This window comes from Scardinius erythrophthalmus (genome assembly GCF_964197995.2).
Source record: "Scardinius erythrophthalmus genome assembly, chromosome: 14".
Classification (NCBI taxonomy): Eukaryota; Metazoa; Chordata; class Actinopteri; order Cypriniformes; family Leuciscidae; genus Scardinius; species Scardinius erythrophthalmus.
Genome location: NC_138234.1, coordinates 13,720,640 through 13,742,552, shown reverse-complemented (window position 1 = coordinate 13,742,552; position 21,913 = coordinate 13,720,640). Strand labels below are relative to the sequence as shown.

Sequence of the window (21,913 nt, the reverse complement as noted above, 5' to 3'; positions counted from 1 at the left end):
CAGTTGCTTATTTGTCTCGCGAGAGTTGGCAACTGTGTCTTCCTCCTGAAAATCATGCAGTGTGAAACCTCCTGTCGCCGATGCATCGTGCAGTGTGAACACACCAGCAACTTAATCTTACCCTGCATAGTCATGCAGTGTGAAAAGAACAGTGACCCGACTCTTTTGAAAATCGTGCAGTCTGAACTCGGCATAATGGGGATTTAGCTCAGTGAGTAACCACTCACACTTAGAGCACCAGAGACCCCGTTCTATCCCCACCAAGGGCAACTTCTTACACAATAAGAGACTTGATCAGGGCAAACATCTGAAAACGAGTAGGCCTATGTGTCAGGAAACTCATTGGGTTCAACAGCCCTGAATGCAAATATGCACTAAAATAATCATGATGAGAGATAAAGATCAACCTAAGCGCAGGTTAAAATATAAACTGAAGATCTGACTAAGGTTCACACATTTATTTGTGTGACAGCGCTGCTCGGGTATTTTTCTCGTCTTCTCATTTCACACTCCGTGTTTTATTCCGAAACTTCTCAGAACAGCGTTTTTAATGGCAACACCCACGTCCATGATGTATTTAAGGTATGCTGCCGTTTTCTTGTGAATAACCTGGTAGTGTCTCTTGTATATTCTCGATAAAAGTGTCTGCTAAATTAGTAAATGTAATCCAGAAGCAATATGAAGTGATTTTGTTTTAATAAAATAATAACAATAATATTTTTTAATTTCCAGTGAATTGTGTATAGATCTGTTATTATTGGGTGTGAAAGCAACCTGAATACACCGCATGCTAAAGTGTTTTTTTTTTATCACTTTTTTTATTAGAGTTCACTAGTCATGCAGAAATTTTATAATGGAAAACTGTTCATGGGTATATTTGATCTTGAAATTATTGAGACTAACAGACTAAAGATCACAGCTGAATGATGGTGTTGTGTTTGCAAACAAGTTTCTTTTTTCCAGGTTAAAAATGAGGCCAAATAATTTAAAGATTATATGTTTATTTGATATGGTAAAAAAACAGGCATAAAGTTAAAAAACAGCATGATCAAAAACTGCAAATACATTTTTGAATATCTTGTTTGTCAATTTTTAAGATTTATTACATTAAAATATCACAGCAAGAGAGAGATTAGAGATGTCAGTGAAGACACTGGCCAATAGTGAGCTGGCCTTCTTACGTAGAACCTGGAAGCGCTGCACGGTTTACACTACGTCAACAGTGTAGGAGAATGACACAGAAGAGAAGAGGTCGTTGAATAAAGTCGTTATTTTTTGGGGTCGCTACATATCATTAACGTTCAACCAATGGAGTCACTATTTTAACAATGTCTTTACTTCCTTTCTTGGAACGACAGGAGGGTGAGTAATTAATGAAAGACATTTTATTTTTGGGTGAACTGTCCCTTTAATTGATAGTTAACATTAAGCTAAACGTGGAATTAACCTGCTTGCTGAGACACGACATATAAGCACCTGCAATCAGTAGAAGTGAAATTAATGCAGTTACGGTTATGATTTAAGAGTGTGAAACAAACAGCATGAAAAATTCAGTTTGCTTTTGGAAAAAATAAAGAATCTTTGAAATAATAGTTAGGAGTTCTTGTCATATAATGGTACCAGACATTCACGGTAATCCTCATCTGGTTGATCAGTGTTTGTTGCTGCGTTCTTCACAATCTTCAGCCGTGGAAGATTTCTGGTTCTGAATTCATAAATCAGAACGACCACCGAAGCCACGCCCACCAGAGATGAGAGAGCCAATCGGATCACAGCTTCGGTGAAACCACAACAGCGACTTTCTTAAGAGAGAAGAAAAGAGCAACATTAGAAAACATAATTATGATTCATGACCAAAACAAGAGATCCTGTCTACTAGAGAATTCCCTGTGAGGGCCTCTTTGACATAATCAGACAAGTCCTCTTTACAGATAAGGGCTGGATTCTGACATCCACTGCTGCTTCAATGTATATCTAATAAGTGAATATAATCAAGGTATTAATCAATATTTTTTCCTTCTAAACAATTTGAATGACTTCTTTAAGCTTGATTGAATTGATTGATTGAAGTATCTTTAATGTCCCCTAAGGGCAATTTTGTTCACAACAAATAGCCAACACATACACATCCACACAAAAACACATTAAACCTTAAAAAAATAAATGGATAAAAAAAACATAAATACACATGTACCTATAGTTTGTTGAGAAACTCAACAGCTAATGGTACAAATGATCTCAGATATCTGTTGGACCTGGCACGTTTTCGATAGGTATACCTCCTTCCTGATGGTAGGAGGCAAAACTCATTGTGTAGTGGGTGAGTGATGTTAGCCAAAATGGCCATTGCCCTCTGTGTAGCTCTGGCCTCGTACATATGCTCAATGCTGTTAAGATCAGTACCAATTACTTTCCGACATATGCTTACAGTTTTTCCCAATCTGTTTTTGTTAGTTACACTCAAATTGCCGAACCAACAGATCATAGTAAAAGTTCAAATTGACTCAACAAAGGATGAATAAAAAGCTTTCAGAAGGGATCTATCAACATGCTTTGGTCTTAGAGACATTGAGGTGGAGATATAAGTCCTTGCACCATAAGAAAAAATTGTCCAAAAACTGGTCCATGGCCCTCCTCATGATCTTGCAGAAGACTAATTATCACAGAATCATCAGCATACTTAATGATATGCCTCGATTCAAACATACTCTGACAGTCATTGGTGTAAAGCACAAATAAGAGTGGTGTCAACACCCTTGAGGTGACCCTGTTGAACACATTAGGACCTCAGATAAAGTGTTATTTACCCGGGTCCTCTGTGACCTAGTTAGAAAGTCAACCAGCCAGCATATTATACCAATGTCAATATCAGGAAATTGCAATAGTCTGTTAGCAAGAATATGGGGCTGCATACAATTAAACGCTGATGAAAAATCAACAAAACACAAACTTCTTGCCCTCCAAATGTCCAGTAATAAAGTCCAGCAGTGTTGCTGTGGCATCCTCAACCCCCTTACTTGGTAAATATGTGAATTGTAATGGGTCAATCATGCTCTGAGTCATGCAAAGTAAACTCCTCCTTACAATACGCTCAAAACCCTTCATCACCAGAGATTCTTAAAGCTTATGAGATTTGTGTAGTTATAGAATTACATGTCAGTTTAATGCATGTGCTCTCTCCATGTTTTTGAGAAAGGCACCCAACATGTGTTAAAACATATATCTAACTCAGGGTCAGCCTGATAATCAGTGTGGATATGCATTGTATATATCAATCCATGTGTGGACAATTTCTATGTTTATCTAGTTCTTAGCCAATCAGAATCCTTCAAGCTAAAGTAACGATGTAGGTGTAAGGTATAATTGTTGTAGAAATGTGAATGTACGGAGAGCGACCTACAAACTCCTTGTGAGTCTTGAAGCTGACTTCTGCATGATGAAACTACAAACTATCTTCAGTAAAAAAAAAATGTCTTCAATTGCACTTCACTTCCCTGGGTCTAATGTATAATCCCCTACAACAGACTGGGCTAGTCCTAGTGAGTTTGATTCAGATAGCTTTATTTACCCAGGCAGCAACATAGTATCCGACCTACATCTGCATGTGAATTCAACGAGTACCAGATGTGGGCCGGATCTGGGCCAAAACTGTGTTGCTGCCTGAGCATTGTTCAGTTGTACGACGCAAAGAGCAGATTACGTTTCTTTGAATTTAATTTGAATCAAATTCTTAAAGAAAGAAATGTTGTAAAATTATCTAAAAAATTTGCACAAATGATTCTGTCATCACAAAACCACTTATTTCATTATCAGACTAATTATGACCTTGTTTTAAATGTTAAAAGGTTAATAGACAGAAAAATAGTGTCTGCCCAGATCCGGCCCACATCTGGTACTTGTGGACTCAAACGCGTTGAGAGTACCAGATGTGGGCCGGATCTTGGCCGTGAGCCGACACTATGTTGCTGTCTGAGTATATCCTATATATCGAATAATCCAGCTGGTATACTCACCACAGACAATAAGATTGAATATGTTGAGCGGCGTCTCTGATCTTGTGGTTTTGACTTGATAAAGTCCAGAGTCTGTGGTTCTGATGTTTGTGATGGTCAGAGATCCAGTCTGATCCAGTTCCAGTCTGCCTCTGAATCTCCCATCAGCACTATCATTATAAAATATCGGTTTATTGTCCTGTCTATTGATTTGAGCAATGAGAATGTCTTTATGTCCAAAATTCCATCTTATCTGATCATCTTTCTGTATTTTAGAAACATTAGGCTGTATGGTGACACATTCTCCCTCCATCCCTGACACTGACTTCACTTCATCTGCAACGCCAAACACACCTGCCGAACAAACAGAAATAATTGCTTCAAATTAATTTGATATATATTGTTGTGAATCAGATTGATTGATTTACAGTCATCATAATTTATGACATTAACAGCAAATACAAAATCCATTCTGACTGATTTGAATAGTACACTGTGCATCATAAAACAAGTATAACTTACCAACTAAACACCACAGGCACAAATGGAGGAAAATCGGGTGAATCATTTTCTTCAGCAGTTTGAACGTCAGAACCGTTTCAAATAACGAAAGACTTCAATTCTACCGTCAGAAGAGCTAAAGATGAGAGATGTCAGTCTGAGTTGAAGTGCTCAGTGTGAATAAATACCTCTGCTTCTCCTTTCAGAGTCTGTACACCTTCTCACATGGACTTATATAGAAATGAAGTCTTAGATACTGCAGACTCTTGTTCCTCCCATGAGATATTTTAAGATTGGTTTGACTGCCCCTTTATGCTATGGGCTTATTTATATGTGTATGTGTATTAGTATATTAGTATGATGTGATGTGGACCTAGCAAATTTGACCTCAGACCTGGAACATTCGGGTTATACTTTATTATAAAGTGTCGTTGTTATGGAGTAATTATATATTTAAGTACTGAGTAATATTAATTAACAAGGTATGTACTATAGGGTTCGAGTAGGATTAGTATTTGGTTGAGGGGTATTTGCATGTAAATGCATACTTATTACTGTTATCATGGTAAATACGTGTAACAATGACAATGTAAAATAAAGTGTTACGTACCCACATTCTCTTGTGCAAGTTATACACACTTCACATCTCATCTCATACACACAAACCAGCTTCATCAAATCTATAGTGTGGATGCAAAAAATTTTCATGAAAGATAAATATAGTTCTACCAGAAAGACTCGGGAGAATAAACACTGTGACAATAATCAATTTTTTTTACAACCCAGCAAGCAATAAAGTTTTTTGGCGTAGGCCCCGTCCGTAGCTCGCAATCTGAAGGTCCGGACTCTGCATATCCTGCCTGAAGACCAAGGCAGGGGCGCAGCCGACCCCCTGTGAGGTATGGGAGGGACCATCCTGGTGGTGGTGGTGGGGAGGATGGAGGGAAGGATTCGATTTGGAGGTGGTGGGAAGGATGGCGGTGAATTGGAGCGCCATCATCTGCGAACTCAGACATGAGTAAGTACCGATCTTTTATAGGCTACCACGAGTATTAGAATGTGATTGGATAGACGAAGAGGTGAAGTGACGTAACAATTAAGAACTTTATGCTAAAGCTTTCATTTCACCTAAAAATGAAAATTCTGTCAAAACTTTTTCACCCCCTAATGTCGCACCAAATCCGTATGACTTTCGTTCATCTTTGGAACACAAATGAAGATATTTTTGAAGAAATCTGAGAGCTTTGTGTCCCTCCATTGACACTCTACGCAAAAACAGGGCTGGAACGACATGAGGGTGAATAAATCTAGACAGAATTTCATTTTTGGGTGAAAATCCCTTTAATTAATCGCAGTCACTGCACACTTGGGCAGAATCTTATCCCATGTTTTGTTCCCTTTTGTCTTAAACATCAACAAAAATTACCTTATTTTGGATTCAGTCCCATTAAAAAGAGAACAAATCAAATGCAAACACTGTTCCTTCTCTTTATTTTTTTATTTTTTTTATTTCACGAGTTCACATCTACATATAATTAGTACAATAAGTTTATGCGTATTTGGCGTGCTGTCCGGGGGGAGGGCTCCGAGCTCGGAGTTAGGCCCGAACCCAGAGTACTCCCCCCAGTTGGTAAGTGTAGATGGAAGTGGAAGTGAGGAGATGGGGTGGAGGAGAGATGCTGACAAACTTTCAATGAACAGAGATAGGTCTGCTGTGAATTTATATTCTGTCATTGAGTTGATTACTGATTAATCTCCAGCTGTGCATAATTTGGTTAATTATCTGAACCTGCTCCTCCCGAACTTTGTTAAGAAAACATCATTTAATTACCTATGTTTTTATATTCTGTAATACCTTTGAAAAACAGAGAAATTTAAGTCTTTGGTCTGCGCAAACAGCAGATGTACAGAATCACAATCAGCTCTGGAAAGTTTAGCAAGTGGAACATCCTCAGCAAGACAAGATATTTTATGTGAAACATTACAGAAATGATATGGCATAAAACACTTAGGTGTAAGGGTGAGTTGTTTGTGGCTTCCAGCCCTTCCAGTTCATGTCGTAGTAAAGGCGAATGATACACTGGCGAAGACGTTGTTAAGGATCTTGAGGTTAACATCAAAGATGAGTAAACAGGAAATGAAGGGGTTGATGGGAACTGAAGTGAAAAAGAGGCGGCAGAGGATATGGCACTATGAAATATGAGGAAGGCATCAGTATTAGGCCTATACACAGAAATATGGGGGTGGAAAGAAGAACTGTTGACAACTGTTGGTAATGACAAGATTATACAACACTAAATCAAAGTTTATAATATATTATATTATAAAATAGGGAAACATGATACTGGTAAATTTGGACTGAGTCTGTATGACTTTGATTGATTGATTGATTGATTGATTGATTGATTGATTGGTAATTGTGATAAATGTTGATACATTGCTGGAATGTACAGCAAATAATAGAGAACGGTTAAAGTTAGTTCCGTGTGTGTGTGTGTGTGTGTGTGTGTGTGTGTGTGTGTGTGTGTTTGTTTGTGTGTGTGTTTGTTTGTGTGTGTGTTTGTTTGTGTGTTCGTTCGTGTGTGTTCGTGTGTGTGTGTTCAACTAAGTTGTGCTCCATACTCATTTCAGTAGGTTGCAGAAAATGCATCTTACAGTTGGTTTGCCAACCGCCATATAAACAACAGAAGAAGAAGAAGAAGAGGAAGAAGAAACAGCAGAGGGCGGTATAACTTTGTGATCCGCCGTTACAAAGAAGAAGAAAACTCCTGGGTGGATCTGGAGCAAGTTTCAGTGTCAAATATCTCGGTGGGTGGAACCTAGGCTGACATTTGTTATACATAAAGGGAGTGATAAAAGAATGCACGGAAGATGGAAACAAAAATATAAAAGCTTGGGGAAGCTTGTTCACAGGGAAGCACAATGGTATTGCAGACTGTGATATTAGCCCTTCCAGTACACCACCATGGATATTTCCAATGCCAATAATTGACTTTTTCAAATGAAATTCAAATGAAAATCAAGAATGAGAGAGATGCCCCAAAGAACATTATTGCACAGCAGTATTTAGATCAGATTATTCGTCATGGTTGCATATACTGATGGCTCTCTGGAAGAACAGCATGCTGCTGTATATATTACTAAATTTCAGGGGCCGTATTCACAAAGAATTTTATCTTACCACTAGGAGTACTCCTAAATCGCACTAAAAGATTTTAGCTAGGAGTTTTCTCTTAAAAGTTATTCACAACGCCTTTCAGACCTACTCTTAGTAAAGAAAAATGACAACTCCTAAACTAAGAGTGAGTCTTCGTTGCTACGGATGACGTCATTACTCATGCACGAGCTTGACTGAAGTGACCACCTTGATTGGCTGATGATTGTAACGCGGGAATGATTCCAAACACCTCCCCTATGATGAGTGACAGGTGACATGTCTGAGAATGCGTGCGCTACACAAGTAGTGCGAAGGACGGAAGATGATGAATAACTGAATAAATAGCCTAAATGGGTAAAGAGTAAGGTAAAACAAATAGCCTAGTAGCCTAATGAAACATGGATTGATGCAATATCTTTGCAACATTATTGAATTAATCTGTCACTATATGCCTCTGCCTACGTTTGCAAAGAGAAGAACATTTTAATTTGATTCACAATGAAACGTTACAATTAGTTTACATGCAATGAGTAGCCTAGTTTTGGTTGTTGTTGGTGGCGTTATTGCATCCCTAGTTATGCCTAATGCAGAATTGTTCCCTCGCGATTGGAAGCTCCTGTAGCCGCCGCCTACGCATTTCAAAACATCGCAACGTGAAATGCCACAAAAAGCGGTTTGTGAATAGGTCTTAGTGAGTTAGGAGTCCTCTCGACTTCTTTTAAGCTGTCCCAGACTTAGGTGCTACTTTTAGGGCTAAAATGCTTCGTGAATTACTCTTAGTGAAAAAAATTAGGAGTCCTAAAGTTAGGAGTGACACGCCCATTATTTTTAGGAGTTGCTCCTAAATTCGCCAGTTAGGAGCTACTTTTAGCCTTAAAATTCTTTGTGAATACGGCCCCTGAAAAGTATTAAGAAAAGAATAACTGATCATGTATTGTGTTTGCAGCAGAATTAATTGCCAAGATAGTAGCACTCCAGTGGATGTAAAACCAAGATTAGTAGTAATATGTTCTGATTCTTATGCAGCAATCACTATAGCCTCGTAAGTGGAAATAAATCATCAAGGCAAGACAAAGTTTTTGCGTGTATATGATACGCAATATTCGCGTTATTATGATACACACTTCATGGCGTGTAGGCTAATACGCACGCAACACCCCTGATCTGCAGTGCGTTTACAGTGCGTAGCATATGCACGCAAAAAACAACAACATTTTTTGTGTATAAATGGCACGAGAAATTAAATTTGTGGTATAGATACGCACTTTCATGAGATTGTGTTTGAGATTCTTGCAAGTTTGTTAAGAATAAGTAGTGTAAACTTAATAGTGTTCTTGTGGGTTCCTGCTCATATATGAGTGGAGGCTAAATAAGTGGTTGATAAACTATAAACAAGCTGTAAAACATAACGAGATAAATATTCAAGTGACTTTGAGCAAAAAAGAGGTTAAAGGTAAAATTAAAGAATTCACAAAAAGTATGGAACAGTGATAACAAGGGTAGACATATAGTATACAGAAACAAGTACGAAATGGAAGAAGTGTTTAGGAATATAAAAGAAGATACAATTATTTCTTGCATTCGAATAGGGCACACTACACTAAATCATTCTTTGTTCATAATAGGAAAACAAAACGGGTAAATGTAATTATTGTGATCAGGCAGAAACAACTGAACATGTTTTAATAAAATGTATAAAATATGAAGGAAGTAAGAAAGTTGGGTGTTGAATCATTAAATATGGAAAGCCTTTTGAAAGTGCATGCAGATCAAGATAAAATAATATAGTCCTATTATGAAATATATTAAAGCAATATGAGGAATTAAAGTAGCCTAATTGGTTTAAAATTAGATATTTTTTTCTCACTCTCTTGTTTATTGAAGTTGTTTATTTCTAAACGCTTATTATTGCTTCCCTAAACCCAAATACCAACACCAAATTACCTAAAATAACCCAAAAGTGCAAAGATTTTACAAAAACAAAAACACACAACAACAAAAAATAATAGCCTTTGTATCGAAAAATAAATTTTGCTTATTTAAATGTAGGCAAATATATTGATTAACTTTCAAAGTACAGCACTCTCCTCACAAACTCATAATCCAGACTGAGGCAGCAAAGACTCGTTATACGATCTGGAGTTCGAGCCTTCTGACACCCAAAGCGAAAGAGAAAGTGAGTCATCATCGATCACTTCACTCTATAAACCAATAGGCTACACGCGCATCGAAGCTTCAGTGTCACTAACATCACTATCTGCGAATAATAACGTGCGGTTTTTCTTTCTTTGCAAATCATAAATTGATTCATTAGAACGTCACATTAAAATCACAACGTTTTAAAATCTCTCGGTTTAGAGGGGTTAGTAAACAGTCGTCGCTGTCAGTCTGGTGGGTGATAACACAACGAGGATTGTTTATTCATTGCCATCGAAATCAGATTTTGGATATGGAATCTACAACAGTATGAACTATGAAGAGCACTTTAAATCCCGTTTTGTTTTTATTACTGTGCGGTAAGTGTGACTTGTTAATTTCAGTTTTTACTTTGACACAGCAGAAGTATTTTGAATGTTTCAATGGCAGATTTATAAAGGACTATAAGTCTGCATACCTGTCAAGTTTTGGATTTGAAAATAAGGGAAATTTTCCGGCGCCCACCGGAGCAGTCCCACCACCCCAACCAAGCTCCAGTATCCCTAACATTTTAAGACAGGTGTAGCCTATACAAGAAAGCTAAAATCACTACTTGACATGCAGTGAACATTCACTATAGCCTAAATGAAAACACAATATGAAGAGTTAGCCTATTTAAAGGCGTATTTGCGTATTTTCTGTTCATTTAACATTGCTTGTCTTTACATTTAGGCTACATTTTATTTTCATTCCACACATTCTTTTCATTTCATATTGCTTTTCTTTTACAGTTTTTCTTTTCATTTCACATAACTTTTCTTTACTCTTTTATTGTACAAATTTGTTGCAGACTTTGCATTCGCGGTATTTAACTTACATGAGTTACACTCCTGGTTTTTTTGTCAGGAGTGCCTTCCGTCTCTGTCATCCGTCTCTGTTTTTATTTATTTTATTTATTTATTTTTTCGCGTTGTCACTTATCATCTGAACTCACACATAACCTCGCGACAACTACGGCTACTGCATGGCAGTTAAAGCGAGGCTATGAAAGAGCATTGGGAATGTTTTTTTTTTTTTTTTTTTTTTATACTCCGCCTGGGCCCGGGGTATTTTTTTTTAATAACGCAGGTTAAAATACGGGAGATTTACGGGAAAATACTAATACGGTAGGACGGCGGGAAAGAAGGGTAAAATACGGGACTTTCCCGGCCAAAACGGGACACTTAGCCTACTGGTAATCTGAAGAGGGGGCTCTCCAAAAAATCGGCAGCTGGCAGCAGGAAATATCTGCCACCTGTCAAATACATCAGCTGCCGCTTCATTGGAGGAATGAGCTGAATCTTCTAAGTAAATCTCATAAACTTGTGGAGGAAAAGAAAGCCCTTAAATTATTTTCTTTACTTGAAACATTTAAGTTTTGTTCATTTGTTGTTGTTGTTTTTTGTTGTTTTTCTTTTACTGCTTGTTTTGTTGCTGTATCTTAGATATGTTTTATGATTTTGCTCAATCTTTACTGTAGTATATGAGAATATGCTTAACTGTTTAATGCCTTGTATGTTTATAATTATTTTCATTTAATAATAAAAAATAAAAAAAAACATCAGCTGCCGCTAGTAGGCTAATCGGAAGTCGGAGGTGGATGCCGCTTTTAGCCAGGCAAATAAGTTCGAATATGAATATAAAATTTAGTACTTATTTAAATAAAATACGTAGTAATTATTTCATATTATTTGATTAAAAAAGGTTTATCAAATATAAATCAAGTAATGAAAAAAAAAACACATTAAGCTACACTATACAAATTATGAATTTGTACATGCATGTAAATATAATTTATTAATGAGTATACATGTTTGTTAAATAATTAAATCTATGCAGAAAGAAATGCCTATGTAATCATATTGTATTTATTAAATATATATTCTTTATACATATTAAATATGCAACACTTAAACTTAGCCTAAATAATGAAAATATTGTCTAAAAGAAGAAGAAAAAGAAATTTGTCTCATCAATTAGGCTATATTTAAAATCATATTTTGCCTTTGTCTTTGTTTAATGAAGCAGCTGTAACTTAGGCTTTGAATTTGTTGTTCTGAAATCAGAATGATCGACAACGGTCCTGAACTAGATGGTAAAGTTCGTAGAAAAACTTTAAGTTGGCTTGAAAAAGCCTATCCAGAAAGTTTTAAACAGTTTAAAAAATGTTCTAGCGTGGTTTAACATTATTTACAATGTTTCTAGTATGGTATGCTGGCACCACCATTGAACATTGGTTGCTGTCTCTTGACTTCCAGTTACATGTGAGGTTGCTACCAGAGCCCGTCTACGGAGAGCCTTGGCACTTCCTATTAGCCCCATTGTATCGATCTTGGTTGCAGTTCCATTAGAATTCCACTGGAGGTGATCGCGGGCGAGTGCAGACTGAATGGGATTCTATGGGGCTAGACGGCTAAATGTGTCTTTCACCCGATTCCCGTTGAGAAATCTCAGATTTTACTGTAGGTTTTGCAAGTTCAACATGGGTTATAGGGCGAAAGTTGAATGAACGAGTACGTATTTCTTTTCGATTTCTTACAGGTTGAGTTGTTGTTGCCCATAACACGCTAGCATTCTGCTAATGACGTCAGCATTCTGACGTCATTGACATTTTGAAAGACTTTTTAAACCAAATAAGTGACTCTAAAAAATCTAACACCAAGCAATGTGTAATTTCTTTGCATCTCCTTTCGAATACAACATTCAAATTACTAGACAAAAAATTATATCCTGAGAAAAGTGGATGTTGAGGGTTTTTCGCCATAGACCTCCATTCATTCTGCACTCGCCTGCGAGCGCCCCCGCATGGACAGAGACGTGTTACTGCAGCCAGTCCAGAAACCGGAAGTAAGCAGAGAGTGCCAATTCTCTTCCTATGAGACATTCTCTGTTGCTACTGTGTTGGACGATACTGATTGGCTGCCACGAAATGGCAGGTCCCTCCTAATCATAGATATATAGGCTGTGTCCAAATTCAGTGGGTCTGCATCCTCCTTCCTACCCGGTTGAAGGAGGAGGGGTCCTCCGACGACCGCAAAGCCCGGAAGTCGGTGTTTGTGAATATGGACAGCCTACCCTTCTTTAACATATTTTCAGTGGAGAAAGGCCGCGAAATTTAAAAATACTACTGTTACTGTGTCAGGAAATATAGTTTTAAGAGTTTTTCAGTCGACAATGTAGTTGTTAAAGGGGGACATATCATGCCAAATGCACTTTTTTAGCCCTTAAATGCATTTTGTTGTATATTTGGAGTGTTTTGAAGTACAGAAAATATGAAATTATTCTCTTCAGGTGCTTCGTTGATATCTTTATGTTTTGGTCATATTTTTCAACATGTTCCGATTTTTCTGTTATCTATGACGTTTTTTTAACTATTACGTCACAGTATTTGCAGCGGAACTGCCAAATAAGGACACTGACTTCCGGCCCAACACTTCGAGCAATCCGCCATTTCTATTTCTCGCTGCAATTTTGTAGTCCAAGCTAAAGGATGCAGAAGTTACGAGAGAGTAAGTTAAAATGTTCGGTTGTTGGATGTAGTAACCCACACGCTTCATTACACCGTCTAATGTAGATGAACTGCCGCGCATGTGACGGCGCATGTTTAACTGAAAGAACGAGCAGAGAGAGGGAGACCCGGTCGCGCGCGCGCTTACTCTCTCTCTTCAGAGCCAGGCGAAAGTGTAAACAAGACACCGTCTCCAAACTAGACGCTGTCTTGCTCTCTCTCCCTCGCACATATTAATCAAAATAAATCGACACGGTGGTAAAAGGTCGGAAGACCAAAGTTTCATGTGTAAATACAGTACACACCATTGCGATACATCCATATGAAGACGTTGTTCTGCAGGTTCGTCGTCTTCATTTTCATCTCGCTCCGGCTCTGACTCTGGCTCGAACATGTAAGGCTGGCTGGACAAGTCTTCCGTTGTTGACATTTTGTTAATAATGTGAGAATAAAAAGTTTCTGTGCCGCTAGATAATCGTATCTCTGCTATTAAACTACAAAAATGGCCGAACGGGGTGGAGTTGAACCGAGTGTCACCTCTGCAAACTGGAGAGGGGGCGGGGTATGAAGTGTCTCAACTGTATTTAAAGAGACCGCACCAAAACGAGTTGCTCTCAGACGCACATCAGAAAAGGGGTAGAAAAGGGGCCTGTGGAGCTATAATAATGAGGAATTCAGACCCAAGCATTGCAGTTCCGCTTTATAGACCACAAATGTATGATTTATATGTAAAAAGGAACAATTTAAAAGCATGATATGTCTCCTTTAAAGCTCAAATCTGTGGTTTATTTATAAAGAGAGCACCATTTTAAAAATGTTATCTGACGGTTTCGGAGTTGTGAGATCCAGGGATCACCGGGCGCTCAGCGCTCATGTACCCCAGCCTTGCCTCGGCTAGAGCTTCTAGACGTTCGCCGCTGTCAGTCTAGTGAGAATAATTCGTCTTGTGTTTATCTAACAGGCGATCTTTGGTTTCATTAATCTATAATTTGTTCCTTTGCAGATTGTTGTGGCTGAGGGCAAAGTGAAGTTTCATAACTTTATATATTTAGGCTTATTTAACTTTAACGGTGTAGCCTGCTGTATGTTTGACTGAATCGTTTACTTTATTTCTTGACTTGTATAGCTTCTTATACCTTTTAAAAACTGAAATTTAACAAAAAGAGACAGGGTTGCGTCATTTTATTTTATATAGCCTATGTAATAATATGTTAAAATGTATAAATTTACGTTATTTATTATTGTTATTATAATAATATACCACTTGCGATTATCAATCTATTATAGTTATGCTGTTAAATTATTTTACTATTCATAGTAACTATTTAACTTATTATTTTTTATTGTCTATATTCTGTAATTGATATTTCATATTCTATTGCTATTATTATAGTATTATACATAAACTATATGCTATTATCAATATATTATTATTATTATATTAGTACTTATGATATTATATAATTATACTTTTCATTACTATTTTATTTGCTGTATACTGTTTGTTTATTTTATTGACTAAACTATTTACTATTAGCCTACCTCTCACTTTATCTTATATTTACTATTTGCATTGCACTGTAGTTGTACCATATCATATGTATTACCATAAAGGATCCATCAGTTATCTTTGTTATTGCTAAAATCGGGTCAATGACAGAATATGCTTTTCCCACAATAAGAAAACTTTATTTAATTTAATGTGAAGATTAAATTAGATCTCAGTATGGGGGTGTTCACAATTCTTATCCAAGAATGAAAAGCCAAATACATGACAAGCCTGAGCTTTGGCCATTCCTTATTAAAAAAAAAATAAAAATAAAAATTTCAACCACTGAAAAAATATTTTTGAAAAGCCAGTTTTTAAAAAACTTACATCGAAAAGCATACTCCTCTCCCACTCCGCAACCGCTCGCTTTGTCCGCCATTACGCTCTGCCGAAAAGAATTATGGGATAGGTAGGACGGGAAAGGATCCACCACACTCATCCTTCCAATTCGGGGAAAATGAGGACGTATTTGTGGGCTGCATTTGAAGGATCCTACCATAGACTGTAAAAAAAGATGGACGACGCCCCTTCGCTCTCTTCCATTGATGAGAACTGAAGCCGCCAGAGTCCCGATATGGCGCTGACATATTGGAACTTGAGTCTGCGCAGTAGCGATCTCGGGACCAGTCCTGCGCAGTAGTGAGCAGGAAGTAAAGCCGCGAGATCAACGCTCCGCCCTCACTCTCGCAGAATGCACTCAGGGAGAGTGGATTCTGCACACTTTTTAAAAAAAATATTGCAGTACGACAAGAGGCTTGTTAAAATAAAGTAAATACAATATCCTTAGTCTCCTGAAGATCCCGAAAAAAATGTCCGTTGGTGCTTCAGTGACTACTTTGCTCGAGAACCTGTCAATCACAGCTGTCAATCATGACGTTACACCACCGCATCACGTAACTAACTAAAAACTAACTTATTTTTGAAACAGACACTTGAACTTACACCAGCGTGATAAAAACGACAGCAAATGAAAGAAACCACCTTTGGAAAAAAATATATTTGAAGTGTAATTTAATTGTTTAGTTGGTCTCACGTCCCGTTGAATAACATTGGGGAGGCGGGTCTTATGACCTATACTAGGACCAGTCACCGGGGGGCGATCGAGACGTTTTGGCTTCACTTTTCAGGGCTTGTGCGGCACGCTTGGATCCTACGAATTTGGACAGCCTTCGTTGCGGCGCTGTGACGTAACATCCTTCAAATGAGTACTCCGAAGGATGTAGACCCTGGCTGCGTTCCAGTCCAAAATTGTCATGCCCTTCACTTGCTAACTTCCCTTCGTCTCGTTCACTCGGATGTACGTTATTGCGAGTGCCCACTACTGGCGGAAACTGCAATGGGCTGAACTGGAACGTCCTAAGCCCTTGATCACTTGGAATCAGCTGTGGAGTTGATTTATTATTTACATTTTTTCCCTTTAAGAATTTGTTTAATGCAGCATCCAAATGTTTATAGGTGTGTTTGGGTTGTTTTAAATTAAAAAAAAAATTATAATTAATATATCATAGAGTTGTTTGTGTGGTGGTGATTAGACGAGATATGCGGTGACGTCACAATCGTGTTGCATTGTGGGACATATAGGTGCCTGAAGTGTACATTTGAAGCAGACTCGCTCCCTCGGTCAAAATCGAGGGAACGAGGGTCTGTCCATATAAACTTCCCTCGTCCACTTCACGAAGTGGAACGCACTTCAAAATGGCGGCAGGGATTCCCCCGAGGGGAAGTGCTTAGGGAAGTTCGCAAGTGCGTGTCTAAAAGTGGACTGGAACGCAGCACCTGAATTTGGACACAGCCATACACTAAGATGTTGCCTACGGTTCTAATGCTGCGTTCCAGTCCAAAATTGTCATGCCCTTCACTTGCTAACTTCCCTCCATCTCGTTCACTCGGATGTACGTCATTGCTTACGATGCACGAGTGCCCACTACTGGCGGAAACTGCAATGGGCTGAACTGGAACGCCCTAAGCCCTTGATCACTTGGAATCAGCTAAAGAGTTGATTTATTATTTACATTTTTTTCCCTCTACGAATTTGTTTAATGTAGCATCCAAATGTATATAGGTGTGTGTGGGTTGTTTTAAATGAAAAAAATCTATAATTAATATATCATAGAGTTGTTTGTTGTGGTGGTGATTAGACGAGATTTGTGGTGACGTCACAATCGAACTGCATTGTGGGACATATAGATACCTGAAGTGTACATATGAAGTAGACTCGCTCCCTCGGTCAAAATCGAGGGAACGAGGGTCTGTCGATATAAACTTCCCTCGTCCACTTCACGAAGTGGAACGCACTTCAAAATGGCGGCGGGGATTCCCCCGAGGGGAAGTGTTTAGGGAAGTTCGCAAGTGCGTGTCTAAAAGTGGACTGGAACGCAGCACCAATGTGTCAAAACCGCCTCCATCTTGGAACAGGGGTCTTGTCATAGGAAGTAGCTAACGCTGCTATCTCCGCCTGTACTACGAATTCATGGATGATGCCGGACTTTTGTGCTGCATATGGATGTTCACACGAACGAAATCTAAACCAGACAGCATGGGATTACATTTACTCTGTGGATGGTAGTAGTCAAATTGTTTTTTTTATAAGTTAAGTGTACATTTCTCTGCTTGGAGGAAGAAAATGAACTGTGATTCTCGCACAGAAAATGATCTGTGAATGTGCTGTACTCAGATATTATTTGAAATAACCCTTGTGTTTAGAATGTACAATATGCAGGAGTTGATCCTCAATAGGCTACCCACTTTTGGCTGTGTTGTGCTGTATTGTTCCTAACATTTGATTTTTTACCGATTGTAGGCTATACTTTTAATGGAAAAAACAGTGTGACGCTTGTAACCTGTAAGTACAGTCCTAATAGTATGCTTATCCTCTCCCTGTCAATCTTCAAACAGTACATCCATGATTATTATAGCCTACATGGAATTCCATAAATCTTATGTGTCAGTTTTGCACACGGATACAGTGGGCTCAAGGGCTTGTTTCTTCCTTGCAAACTGGGGATGGAGGTGTGGAAGGACACTTGAATTTAAAGAAAGCCTTTCTTTAAAGTGAATTTCATTTTGTATAAATTGTATCTTAATTTTAATTAATTCTTTTCATCAACAAATTGCCTGTTAATATAATCATGGAGGCGCCCGCGCGGTCACTTACATTGCACGTTTTTGCTTGTTGCACGCACACATATGTCGAAAAAACTAGATATTATGTTGAAATAACATTATTATTAATAAAACATATTTTAAAATATTTGATTGAATGCTGAATGTTGCGCTTGTTCAATTTAATAAAATTAAAATTTTAACTGTGATCATTAAAATAATAGAATTTTAAATATTTAGTGGCCAAGTTTTGCTAATATATATATATATATATATATATATATATATATATATATATATATATATATATATATATATATATATAGTGATAGTTTATTCTAAGTTTACTCAAGTGGAAAAATGTGACTAATAAACCTAGGCCTACTAGCAAATGCATTATATTTTGAAAAATAAGTAATTATATCAAAACCTTAAATTTCCTCTGGACTCAATGATAAATGCATGTCTGACCGTTGGAACGAACCATAAAAACTAGAAAATCGCATTCATGACGATTTCTGGTGATTTTATTTCCGTTATACCTTTGTCTACATTGACGCTGATGCATTAAGAGGAGGGGCTCCCCTGTTCCAAGATGGCGGCTCTATTGACGCATTTGTTCCAATGAACTGCCGTATACCAGGCGACATCTAGTGTATCTATGCCTCCTAATATGGCAGGGCTTCCGGCTGTCAACAGCTGCTACTTTCTGCTGCCAATTTTTTCGCTGAACCCCTGCTGGTAATCTGGCATACCGGGCAAATGCCAGGTGGGTCGACGTGCTTTTTAGACCGATACATCTCATAATTTCTTAACGGCCCATAAAACTCATAAGTAGTATATACCCTGGACCTTGTGTCAAAATGATTAATGACTTTGACCTTTGACCTTTGTGACAGGTTGAACTTCCTGTGACCTTTTATGATTGATGGGTTGTACTTCCCGAATTGGGTTATGGGATTAACCTATTGACCTCTCCCACGCATCGATCATGTTGTATGACAGGTGCTTAATCCCTTTTAAACCTAGTTAGTCCTAAATCATAGTTTTGAAGGATAGTTTTGACGGAAGGAAATAAAACAGATGTTGTTTTGCTGAAAGTTTTGCCGGATAGTTTTGACGGCTTCAAACAGCCGGTGTCATGTTATACGGATGTGTGTGTGTGTGTGTGTGTGTGTGTGTGTGTGTGTGTGTGTGTGTGTGTGTGTGTGTGTGTGTGTGTGTGTGTGTGTGTGTGTGACAGACAACAAGCTTTGTGTCATATATGTGTGTGAAGAAGGGTTATATGGTGTCATGTTATACGGATGTATGTGTGTGTGTGTGTTATGTAGGACATGTGTCAAAGGCGCTCCCTCCCACCCTTGCATTCCAGAGCATCGGGCACTGACATCTGAACATGTGCTGAAACAACTTCACATCCTTTTTAAAGTAAAATCTATACTGAAACCAATTCTTTCAGATGAATAAAAAAAATATAAAATAAAAAGTCTACTAAAACCAATTGTTTTAGTTTTAGAAAAAACTTACATAAACATTCCATTTATATAATATACATAATCTAAAGCAATTTAACTAAGGTTGAAAAACATTCTTTAAAAGCTTACTAAAACCAATAGTTTTAGTTTTAGATAAAAATTACATAAAACATTCTATCCTTTATATTCTATCCTTTATATCCTTTATATAATATAGAGGATACAAAACAAAGTTGAAAAAACATACCTGTAAAAGTGTATAATATAAAATAATTATTTTAGCTGAATAAAATTGTCTTACCTTATTTTAGAAAGTTGAAGTATACCATTGATGTCCACAAAAAATGCAATGTATGAATGGATTCAAAATGGTTTTACACAACTGAATTCACATAGTCATTCCTGAATGACCTCACACTCTCAAAACATAAGGAGCGCGCTTCTAATGTATGTGTTTCAAAAAGTAAAACACACGTGTGTGTGTGTGTGTGTGTGTGTGTGTGTGTGTGTGTGTGTCTATGCGCGCCCCCCTATTCCTGTGAGCTCTGACATCTGAAACACGGTGAAGTCTATATCAGACTAACAAGTTGAAAACATGCCTTTAAAAGTATAATATAAATATCTCATTGATCCAATTGTTTTAGCTGAATAAATAAATTCATCTTACATAAAAACATTCTGCTCTTTAAAAGTGTATAATATAAAATAAAATAATTTTACTGAGGTTGAAAAATATTCTGTTCTTTTTAAAATAATATAAAATAAAAAGCTTACTATAACCAATTATTTTAGCTGAATAAAATAAATTCATCTTACCTTATTTCAGAGAGAGAGAGTTGAAGAAGTGGCTCCTAACACATCATTGTCCATTGATGTCCACAAAAATAATTAAACTAAAGTTGAAAACATGCCTTTAAAAGTATATAAAATATAAATATCTTATTGATCCAATTGTTTTAGATAAAATAATATAAAATCATCTTACATGTTAGAGGTAAAGTATACCACGGATGTCCATAAAAATGCAATGTATGAAACGGAGTCGCAGGTCCCTCCTGCCTTCACATTCCTGAACAGTATATATAAACGGGGTCAGTTATTTCATATATGTCACATTCAGTTATTTCATATTCATATGTAAAACATTCTGTTCTTTTTAAAAGTATATAAATGTTAATAATATACAACAATATCTTACTAAAATAATTAAAGTTGAAAAAAGATTCTATCCTTTAAAAGTGTTTAAATGAAATCTTGCAAATTAAACTAAAGTTGAAAAACATACTTCTTTTAAAGCATTTAAAAAGCTTACTAAAACCAATTGTTTTAGTTTTAGATAAAAATTACATAAAACATTCTATCCTTTATATTCTATCATTTATATAATATAAATGATATAATCTAAAACAATTAAACTAAGGTTGAATCCTTTAAAAGTATATAATGAAATGCTTATACAATATATCTTACTAAAAATAAAAATCATCTTACATGTTAGAGAGAGTTAAAGTATGTCCTACCATGGATGTCCACAAAAATGCAATGTATGAATGGGTTCAAAATTGTTTTACACAACTGAATTCATCTAGTCATTCCTGAATGACCTCACACTGTCTCAAAACATAGCGCGTCTAATGTATGTGTGTCAAAAAGTAAAGGAGCCGTGCGCGTTTCTGTGTGTGCATGTGTTAAACATAAATCACAGAGTGGTTTTCTCTCACACCAGCGTCTCTGACTCAGAGGGTTGTATTCAGTGATGGGATGAGACATTTTGAATGCTGTGTTGGGGCTAAATTGATTTCAAAGTTTAAATGATACCTTTTTAAAAAATATTTGTTTCATAACATATAGATGTCCATACATCCTATGAATGAGATTGCAGTTGTAATAGAAAAGACTGTTTTTTTTCCTGACTCTGCTCCTTCGCATTCCTGAGCACGGTGAAAGTGATAATAATGTTTTAAATTTCACAAATATAAATATACAATAATATAAATATCTTACAAAAATATACTGAAATGCTTGTAAAAAGAATAAAATTCATCTTACATGTTTAGAAACTTACAACGCTTGAATTTACATGTTCAAGAAGGTCTTAAGAGACATAAATCACAGAGTGGTTCTCTCTCACACCAGCGTCTCTGACTCCTAGGGTTTATTCAGCGATCAGAATGAGACATTGTGTTAGGGCTAAATTTATTTCAAAGTTTAAATGATATCTTTATAAAATGTAAATGTAATGTATAAAAAAATTTATAAAAAAAAGTCTCTCAAACAGAGGCCCTCGCTCGTGTCTATGCTGCATTCTGACATCCCCTCCTTCCATTTCCAGAGGTAACAGTGACACTGTGAAGTGTATCTCACACTAACTAAAGTTAAAAAACATTCTGTTCTTTATAAGTATATAAAAAATATCTACTGAAACCAATTGTTTTAGTTTTAGATAAAAATTAC

At 37.0% G+C, this 21,913-nt stretch overlaps 2 protein-coding genes across 9 annotated transcripts in view; one reads left to right on the top strand and one right to left on the bottom strand.

Annotated features, from left to right (window-relative positions):
- Nucleotides 1-990: 990 nt before the first annotated feature.
- LOC308702494 (uncharacterized protein) lies at nt 991-21,167 on the bottom strand. Of its 6 annotated transcripts, none has more exons than XM_081385389.1 (6): nt 20,951-21,167; nt 20,445-20,528; nt 20,276-20,352; nt 4,515-4,629; nt 4,014-4,346; nt 991-1,802 (listed from the first exon to the last, which is right to left on the bottom strand). In XM_081385389.1, exons 4-6 carry the CDS (start codon nt 4,558-4,560, stop codon nt 1,594-1,596), a joined length of 588 nt encoding a protein of 195 aa, XP_081241515.1. In that variant the 5' UTR covers nt 4,561-4,629; nt 20,276-20,352; nt 20,445-20,528; nt 20,951-21,167; the 3' UTR covers nt 991-1,593. The 6 variants fall into 6 exon arrangements, with proteins under 6 accessions (XP_081241515.1, XP_081241516.1, XP_081241514.1 ...); XM_081385390.1 differs by having other exon boundaries at nt 20,276-20,310; XM_081385388.1 differs by having other exon boundaries at nt 20,276-20,370; nt 20,951-21,092.
- The window catches only part of LOC308702493 (uncharacterized protein), a 67,428-nt gene continuing 54,801 nt past the window's right edge, over nt 9,287-21,913 (top strand). For 2 of the 3 annotated variants that reach the window (XM_081385378.1, XM_081385377.1), the window contains exon 1: nt 9,287-10,166. In XM_081385378.1, coding sequence (XP_081241504.1) covers nt 10,124-10,166 — 43 coding nt within the window. In that variant the 5' untranslated portion in view covers nt 9,287-10,123. Of the gene's footprint in view, nt 11,134-21,913 lie in introns of all 3 variants that reach the window. The other variant, XM_081385379.1, reaches the window with a different exon arrangement.